This window comes from Macaca fascicularis, chromosome 3, assembly GCF_037993035.2.
Source record: "Macaca fascicularis isolate 582-1 chromosome 3, T2T-MFA8v1.1".
NCBI lineage: Eukaryota > Metazoa > Chordata > Mammalia > Primates > Cercopithecidae > Macaca > Macaca fascicularis.
Window position 1 is genome coordinate 51,210,906 of NC_088377.1, and position 9,263 is coordinate 51,220,168.

General features: G+C 59.7%; 1 protein-coding gene across 2 annotated transcripts; it reads right to left on the reverse strand.

Moving 5' to 3' along the window:
• Positions 1-3,308: 3,308 nt before the first annotated feature.
• UPK3B (uroplakin 3B) lies at positions 3,309-9,263 on the reverse strand. 2 transcript variants are annotated; one of them, XM_005549319.5, is made up of 6 exons: positions 9,078-9,263; positions 8,763-8,912; positions 7,950-8,175; positions 6,671-6,750; positions 5,733-5,862; positions 3,309-4,783 (listed from the first exon to the last, which is right to left on the reverse strand). In XM_005549319.5, exons 1-6 carry the CDS (start codon positions 9,160-9,162, stop codon positions 4,624-4,626), a joined length of 831 nt encoding a protein of 276 aa, XP_005549376.3. In that variant the 5' UTR covers positions 9,163-9,263; the 3' UTR covers positions 3,309-4,623. The 2 variants fall into 2 exon arrangements, with proteins under 2 accessions (XP_005549376.3, XP_065397826.1); XM_065541754.2 differs by lacking the exon at positions 6,671-6,750.

Consider the following 9,263-nt stretch of genomic DNA (forward strand, 5'->3'; position numbering starts at 1 on the left):
CCGCTGGGATGTCAGTGGCTCCACTCTAGCTGAACTCTCCACGTCCACTCCTGCCCCTCGCCCGTTCCCCTCTCAGTATCCAGAGGGACCAGGTTCTTTTTTGTTCTTTTTTTTTTTTTAGACGGAGTCTCACTCTGTCGCCCAGGCTGGAGTGCAGTGGTGCGATCTCGGCTCATTACAACCTCCGGCTCCCAGGTTCAAGCAATTCTCCTGCCTCAGCCTTCTGGGCAGCTGAGACTATACACGCACGCCACCACACCTGGCTAATTTTTTTGCATTTTTAGTAGAGATGGGGTTTCATCATGTTGGCCAGGCTGGTCTCAAACTCCTGACCTCAGGGGATCCGCCCACCTCGGCCTCCCAAAGTGCTGGGATTACAGGCGTGAGCCACTGCGCCCAGCCAGGACCAGGTTCTAAACCTGATCACATCGCACCTCTGCTCCCAACATTCAGGAACTTCACACGGCAAGAACAGAATCTAGGTTCAGACAGGTGTGGTGGCTCACGTCTGTAATCCTAGCACTTTGGGAAGCCAAGGCAGGAGGATCAGTTTGGGAGGCCAGGAATTCGAGACCAGCCTGGGCAACATAGAGATCCACCTGGGCACAGTGGCTCATGCCCGTAATTCCAGCACTTTGGGAGGCCAAGGCAGGAGGATCACTTGAGGTCAGGAGTTCGAGACCAGCCTGGCCAACATGGTGAAATGCCATCTCTACTAAAAATACAAAAATTAGCCGGGCGTGATGATGGGCACCTGAAATCCCAGCTACTTGGGAGGCTGAGACATGAGAATTGCTTGAACCCAGGAGGTGGAGGTTGCAGTGAGCTGAGATCACACCACTGCACTCCAGCCGGGATGACAGAGTGTGACCTGTCTCAAAAAAACAAAACAAAACAAAATAAAACATACCGACACCTAATCTCTATAAAATATTTTTAGAAGTTATCCAGGTGGGCCGGGTGCAGTGGCTCATGCCTGTAATCCCAGCACTTTGGGAGGCCGAGGCAGGTGGATCATCTGAGGTCAAAAGTTCAAGACCAGCCTGCCCAACATGGTGAAACCCCGTCTCTACTAAAAAAAAATACAAAAATTAGCCAGATGTGGTGGCAGGCACCTGCAGTCCCAGCTACTCGGGAGGCTGAGGCAGGAGAATGGCTTGAACCCGGGAAGCCGAGGTTGCAGTGACCTGAGATAGTACTGTCGCACTCCAGCCTGGGTGACAAGAGCAAAACTCCATCTCCAAAAAAAAAAAAAGAAAAAAGAAAAAAGAAAAGAAAGAACGAACCCCTAGGAAGCCCCTTGGCTCTCAGTGGGGGCCAGTTGCGTCCCCTAGGCTCCTGGGCTATAATTCAGTCTTTACACCCCAGGTTCCAAGATCTGTTTGGAGGGTGTTTCCAAAGTCAAGTTCCAGGCGGCTCCTGAGGGTGATGGCAGCTCCTCAGGAGGCCCAGAGGCCTGCAGGCTCGCACGGGATGTCCCTGGCGCTGCACCTGGCATCAGCACAGATTCTGACAGTAAGAACAAACACAGAAGGGCCCCAGGACATTCAAAAGCCTGTGGCCAACATGGCGAAACCCCATCTCTACTGAAAATACAAAAATTAGCTGGGCGTGGTGGCAGGCACCTGTGATCCCAGCGACTCAGGAGGCCAGACTTGAACCCAGGAGGTGGAGGTTGCGGTGAGCAGAGATTGCACCACAGTACTCCAGCCTGGGCGACAGAGTGAGACTCCACCTCAAAAAAAAAAAAGAGTCTGTGGCAATCCTGCTCTTAGCTGGTCCTTGGACCCTGGGAGGACTCATTCATCATTTTCTTGTCACACAGTAAACATCAATGGCCCCCTCCTCCTCCCTCTCATGCCCCTTCGGGCTGGGCCCCTAGCCAGCTGTCTTGAGTCTGGATAGGACAGCGTGAGACAGTCTCCGCTGGGGGTCACTGATAGGGAGGTGGTCTTTTAACTCTTTTTTTTTTTTTTTTGAGATGGAGTCTCGCTCTGTCGTCCAAGCTGGAGTGCAGTGGCACGATCTCAGCTCACTGCAACCTCCGTTTCCCAGGTTCAGGTGATTCTCCTGCCTCAGCCTCTCAAGTAGCTGGGATTACAGGCACCCACCACCACACTGGGCAAATTTTTGTATTTTTAGTAGAGATAGGGTTTCACCATGTTGGCCAGGCTGGTCTCAAACCCCTGACCTCAAGTGATCTGCCTGACCTGGCCTCCCAAAGTTGGGATTACAGGCATGAGCCACCAAGCCCGTCTGTTAACTGTCTCTCAATTCCAGGCAGAGGGACCCAGGGTTCACCGTAGTGGGTTTTTGTTTGTTTGTGTGTTTTGTTTTGTTTTGCTTTTGAGATGGAGTCTCACTCTGTCGCCCAAACTGGAGGGCAGTGGCAAGATCTCAGCTCACTGCAACCTCCACCTCCCAGGTTCAAGTGATTCTCCTGCTTCAGCCTTCCGAGTAGCTAGGATTACAGGCCCCCCGCCACCATGCCCTGCTAATTTTTGCGTTTTTGGTAGAGACAGGGTTTTGCCACATTGGCCAGGCTGGTCTTTAACTCCTGACCTCAAGTGATCTGCCTGCCTCAGCCTCCCAAAGTGCTGGGATTATAGGTGTGAGCCACTGCGCCCAGCCTGTTCGTTCAAGACAGGGTCTCACTCTATTGTCCAGGCCAGAGTGCAGTGGTGCGATCACAGCTCACTGCAGCCTTAAACTCCTGGGCTCAGGTGATCCTCCTGCCTCAGCCTCCCAAGTAGCTGGGGCTAGAGGTACATGCCACCACCCCTGGCTAATCTTTTTTTAATTTTTAGTAGAGATGGAGTCTCACTATGTTGCCCCAGCTGGCCTGGAACTCCTGGGCTCAAGTAATCCTGCCTCAGCCTCCCAAAGTGCTAGGATTCTAGGTATGAGTCATGGCACCCAGCCTATCACAGTAGTGTAACCTAAAGGGGCTGGCTCCCCTGGCCAGACTTCATCTGGGACACCGAGGCATTTGACTGAATCTGTTTCTGTCTATACCTGGAGGGGCTCTGGTGGCTGGTGGGGGTGCAGGCAGCATGGAGGAGGGGCTCTCAGAGATGAGGGGCTCAAGGGCTTGCTTGGGAGGGAGCACGACCAAAACCACATATCTGGCCCTGAAACGCATGTGTGGATTTTCCTGGGTTATTAGAAGATGGGGGCACCTCAAAGTACAAGCCAGGACAGCAATCAAGGGACAGGCTCGGGGTAATCCCATGGGGCAGAAGCTGAGCAGGGCCCTGGGCTCCCAGTATAAATTTCCTGTCCCGGCAGGGGCACCATTCAGGCCAGGGTGGGCTCCAGACCGCATTTATTCACCTCCAAAGAGGGCTGCAGCCCAAGGGTCACCACCGAGCGCCCTCTGTGGGCAGGGCCTGCAGGCCGGGAGCTGTGGTCACATTAGAGGGCCCGGGAGCGCGGCCCAAGGGGGCGTGCGCAGCGGCCGTGGACAGAGTGCAGCGGGCAAGTCACTGAGCCTCAGTTTCTCCATTTAGAAAATCGCGGCGGCTGGGCGGACTGTATGGCACGCAGCGGGCTCTCAGGCGTGACTGCTCATCCTCTGGCTTGGCGGAAGCAGGCCTAGAGTACTGACCTCCACCGACCCCGCCACGCGGCATCTGCTACCGCCTTGGAGATAGGAGGGGCAGCGAATAGGAGTGCGCATGCGCACTGTCCGTGAGGCGGCCTGGCTGCGGCTCCCTGGCGCTCCCGAGTGGCGACGACGGGAACCACCGGCCTTGTACGCAGATGGACACTTGGGGTTCTTCTGCACAGAGGGTCCTTCCAGGTGATGGAGGCTCCTGGGTCCCGGAGAGCCTCCTGGGATGGCAGTCTAAGGGCGTGACAGACCCCCGACAGCAACAGGTCACATCTGGACACGTGGTCATCTCAGGTCTAGAGAAGGCAGCTCCCCAAGGTCAGGACCAGCTATGCCTGAAGCCCGAAGTCTAACACTGTATGTGGCATACAGCAGGTGCTTAATAAATGCTTGAGAGGGTGGATAAGGGCGAGAGCCATCCGTATGCGCAAGAGGGTTGTAGGTGGTGGCCAGAATTGGTAGTCAGATGACCATGGAGAGTCCCACTCTCAGAAAGGTGCTGTGCCCAGGGGCAGTAGGGACGCCTCTGAATCCTTACCCTGCCCAGCCACTGATGGGTGGGACAGGGGACAGAGGGCGGCTCAGGTCTCATAGGCCCCGGGATGAGCCCAGCTTCCTGCACCAGGCAAAGCACGGTCCCCTGCAGGCCGCCTCCTGGGGTCTGGAAGATTGCTGTCAGGGTGGCCTGTCCACACAGCCTCCAGCCTTCCTCGAAGGAGGTCAGGTGAGACAGAGATGGGAATGGAGGTGGGGACTGGGTGTCCAGTCTGCCCATGACCCTCCCCTAAACCCTCCTGAGTGCAACTTACAGATGTTTGGAGAGGGAGAGAAACCGGAAAGGCAGAGGCAGGGGGGCTGGTGCTGGGATTTCAGGCAGGGTAGGGGGTGTGCTGGCCAGCGGGGAAAGGCAAGCAGCCCTGAGGGGGCCTGTGGGTGCAGAAGCTGGGACAGAGCACCATGCACTCTCTCCCTGCGCCCCACCTCCCCCAGCCCCATGCACAGAGGCCAGGCTAGGGGCTGAGGCTGGGGAGGGGGTCCTGGCCAGGCTCGCAGCCCACTGGCAGTGTGGCAGCCTCGCTGGGCGGGATGTGGTGGGTCATGTAGCGCTTCCCCATGAAGGAGCCGATCCGCAGCTGCTCCGGGGCCTCCTCCGGCCACCACAGGCTGGAGCTGGGTGGGGAGAGGAGGAGGAACAGATGTATGTGTCTGCCATGTGGGGCGGGTGCTGGGTCAGGGCCTGTTCTCTCTCCCTGCTCCCTCACCTGCAGTCTCTCTCATTTTTTTTTTTCTTCTTTTTTTGAGATGGAGTCTGGCTCTGTCACCCAGGCTGGAGTGCAGTGGTACAGTCTCGGCTCACTGCAAGCTCCGTCTCCCGAGTTCAAGCGATTCCCCTGCCTTAGCCTCCCAAGTTGCTGGGATGACAGGCTGGCGCCACCACACCCGGCTAATTTTTGTATTTTTAGTAGAGACGGGGTTTCACCATGTTGCCCAGGCTGGTCTTGAACTTTTGGCCTCCCGTGATCCTTCTACCTTGGCCTCCCAAAGTGCTGGGATTACAGGCATGAGCCGCTGCACCCGGCCTCACCCGCAGTCTCTGATCCCTCCTTCCTCCTTTCTAGAACCAATTGGAGGACCACCTCTCCAGGTGGCCACCCTGACTACCCTGGCATCAGCTTACTAAACCACCAGAGGATCCACAGAGAGCAGGTGAGGCCCAGGAGGAGAAGGGCCTTGGCTGGGACACACTGAAAGATAGGGCCTGGGTGAGGCAGGCCCTCCTGAACCTGTCCCCAGAGGGGCTGCTGGCCCCCATCACTGACCCCCAAGGTGCGAGATACTCAGGGTGGGAATTCCCTGCACAGGCCCTGGGAGGGGCGCTGCCCAGCTCGAAAGCATAGCATCGGGCTGGGCAAGGTGGCTCACGCCTGTAATCCTAACACTTTGGGAGGCCGATTCAGGAGGATCGTTTGAGCCCAGCAGTTCCAGACCAGCTTGGGCAACATAGCAAGTCCCTGTCTCTAAACCCCATGGCATGCCTGGAGGGCTTCCAGACACTGGGACCAGTTCAATGGAAGGGGTTCTGGGTGAGAGAGGGGCCCGAGGGGGTGTCCCCACTCACAAGCGTGCGGTAGAGGCTGCCAAGAAGGCCAAGAGCAGGAGGCCGGTCAGAGAAGAGAGGATGGAGGTAATGATGATCATGCTGCCACTTCGCCGCCCTGGCCAGGTGTCGATGGATCCGGGGGTCTTCCCTGCACACACACCAGCTGCTCAGAGAGGCTGCCCCTCGACCCCAGGGCTGGCTGTCACCTCCTCCCTTTCTCCCTCCCCACCCATGCTCACGTAGCCTCAAGGCCTGGCTTTCTCATATCCCGAGGCACCCCCCTGAGCCCAACCCCCTGTCCCAATTCCTCTGTGCTCTTCCAGCCTGGACCACGGCCTCCGCCCTGCTCCTACCTTCTAGGTTGCTCCCACCCACGTGCTTATCCATTGCCCTGCTCCCTGGAGCCCAGCAGTCAAGGCCTTCAGATGACAAGACTTCCACCCCACACCCCCTGACCTCTGAAGCCATCTCCCAGGAGACCCCCACCCTAACACCCGGGCCGCGGCACTAGAAACTTCTTGGGCCTGGTACATTCACACTCGCCCCTTGGGGTCTGCTCAGAACTCAAGCTGGCTGCCTCCCCAGCCAGCCCCGACCTGACTCTGACCCCCCCCACATCCTCTTCCTCCCTCCCAGCAGGGGCTGACACAGCCTGACTCCCTCTAGCAGTGGGGAGGCTGTCTCTGCCCACAGTGTGGCTGGAGCCCAAGAGTTGGCAAACGCTTGCTGATGGGCCGAGATGGTGCCCCTGCCAACGGGGCTGGCTCAGTGCCCCACGCCCCCAGCATGAGGATCTGTTGGGGGTTGGGCCTGACTTGGACGTGGCCTCCAGGCCCCCAGCCCTGTGGGAGCAGGGGTGCGCCCAGTTCAGCAGAGGGTGACGAGGTGGCCCAGAGAGATGGGTGAGTCCACTGGGGGCAAACAGAAGCCAGGGCGCCCCTCCTGCCCAGCGCTACCTTGGTGGAGAGTGATGGGGTCTGACCACTTGGTCTCGGCCCTGGGTGAGCCCCCGGCGTCCATCAGGAGGAACTTCACGCTGGGGACGGGAGGTGGTGGGGGAGGAGGGGAGAGACTCAGAGGCTGGGACCACCCCAGGCAGGGCCAGGTCCCCCAGCAGCTCCTCTGGGCCCCTCCCATGGATGTGGAGTGGGGGTGCCAGTCAAGGGCAGCAGCCGGTGGCCTGGCCCTGCTCTGAGAATCCCCTGAGATGTCTCCAGCCACTTGGCCTGTGTCACCATCCCCCATCCCCCTGAGCAGTTGCTCTCCAGACACCAGACCTGGGCCGGGGATGGTTTAGGGGCCCCAGTTCCTAAATGCCATGAGTCAAAAGTGCAGGTGAAGGTGGCTTAGCAAGGCACATGGGCAGGGGTCCCAGGCCTCCCAGAGGGGCAGCAGTAGCCAGAGGGCGGGGGGCTCAGTCACCAGCAGCCCAAGGACCGAGGGCACTAGGAGCCCCGCAGAGGGGCTCGGTTTGTGTCTTTGCAGGGCTGGGAGCTCTGGAAGGTCTGGGCAGTGGGGAAGGACCTGGCAGGTTGGCACTGAAAAGAGTGGCTGCGGGGGACAGGGCGGGGCGTGGAGCTGGAAGCTGAGCCAGGGTGTGGCGGTGGGGAGGGCAGAGGGTGGACCTGGAGAGTGGGTGAGAGGGCAGAGGGGGGCTGGGTAGAGCGGGGTGCTGTTCCAGCTTCTCCACGCCCTGCCTTCCCGGCTCCCCCGGGCCTGGTCTTCCTGAGGCCACCCCACCTCGTCCTGTGCCCGGACAGTCCTGACCTGGACACACAGCCTGCTTCCCCATCCCGGCTCCACCCCGACCTTGGCAGGCCACTTGACCTCCTGTGCCTCAGTTTCCTCATCTGTAAGAGCCGGTGGGAGCCACCTCTCTTGCTCCCTGCCTCATATCCACAAGACTGGGTCTGAACTCGGCCCCCAAGTTTCCTGCTAGATCTGCCCGTGGTGGGGGCCAGGGGCCTAGACTTTGGGGAAGCTGCCCCCTCCCACCTTGACTAAGATCCCGCCTCCCGGTGGTGCCCACCCGCTCCTCCTGGGCCTTGCCCGGCCCCAGCTGAGGTGAGCACTGTTGCTGACTCTACAGTGGAAGGAGCTCGGGCTTGCAAAGGGGAGGACAGGGGCCAGAGGACCCCTGGGAATATGGTAGAGAGAGCATCCTTGGTCCCAGCAACGCCTCCTCCCCAAGCACAGCCCCAGTCCCAGGGCCCCGGTGGTGGGGGTACCACCCACCGATAGGGTCCAGGGCCAGGGAGGGGCGCGTTGCAGAAGGGCCGCTGATGGCAACCGTGGTCATGGCCCACCCGCAGCACGGGGGCACCTCCGCTGCCCACCAGGGGGTCGTCACAGGGCAGCCAGTCCAGAGACAGGGGCAGGGTCATGTAGTAGCTGTCGGTCAGCAGCTGTGGGGAGGCCCGGATGTCAGCCAGTGTCTCTGGGTTCTGGAAGCTCCTGGAGGCTGCAATATGAGAGAACAGATAGGGGTAGGAGGGGAGAGACCAGCTTTGTGCTTATGAGCCAGGGTTCTGTGTTCACCCACCCTCCAGCCCTGACCCCCCATGCCACCTCCTCCCTCAGGACCCTCAGAGATAGTCCAGATCCACAGTTGACTTTGTTACCCCTGAAGGAGAGCTTCCCTCTGGCCTTCTGTCCTCACCCAGAGCCAGGAGTGGGGAGCAGCGGGCGGTCCCAACCTTCCCAGCCCCAGCCCCATCGCAGTGCACCGGCCCTGCCCCCCACGAAGCCACATCCTGCCAGGTCGCAGCCTAGGTTTTCTGTCCAAAGGAAGAACTACTTGGATTCAGAGAAAGGGCTGCAGAGCTGTTGACAAACCCACCACTTAACTCCCGGGATTTGGTGCTCACTATGTGTGTATTTTTCAATACACATATCACCCCTTTGGATAAAGCCCCATTCATCCACACCTATCTCCCAAAGGCCCCACAAGGGCTCAGTCATTGAAGGCTCTTGCTGGTGAGGGGCTCCTAGGGCCCACCACTCTCCTCGGCCGTCACCGTCACCCAGGCCCCACAGCTGTCCCCGCACCATTGCTGAAGGCCACCACGAGCCAGACGGTGTCGCTGGCGCTGGCATGCCCGTCGAAGACACAGCGCGGCTGCTCCAGGGAGAAGGTGGTGGCTGTGACCTTCCCTTCCAGGTCCCAGGCTGTTATCTGCGGCGTGTAGGGCACCAGCTCTGTGGCCACGGGGGACAGAAAGTGAGCCACGGAGACGGGCTTGGGGGTCCCTGGGGCTGCCTCTCCCAGTCAGAGGCGGGTGGGCGCCCAGGGTCCAATCACTCCCGCAGGGCCCCCAGCCCCTTGGGTCTGGCTGGACGCGTCCATCCAGGACCCCCACTCACCCAGGCTCAGGCTGGGCCGGAGACAGTTCAGTGCCATGAGGAGCATGTGCAGCCCTAGGAGAGGCTGCCCCCGGGGGAGCCCCATGACAGGTGCCAGCACCCAGGAGGCTCAGGGGCTGGTCTGGCTGCCTTGGGCTGCACCCCACCCCCAGCAGCTTGGCCCTGGAGAAGCTGGTTAATCAGGCT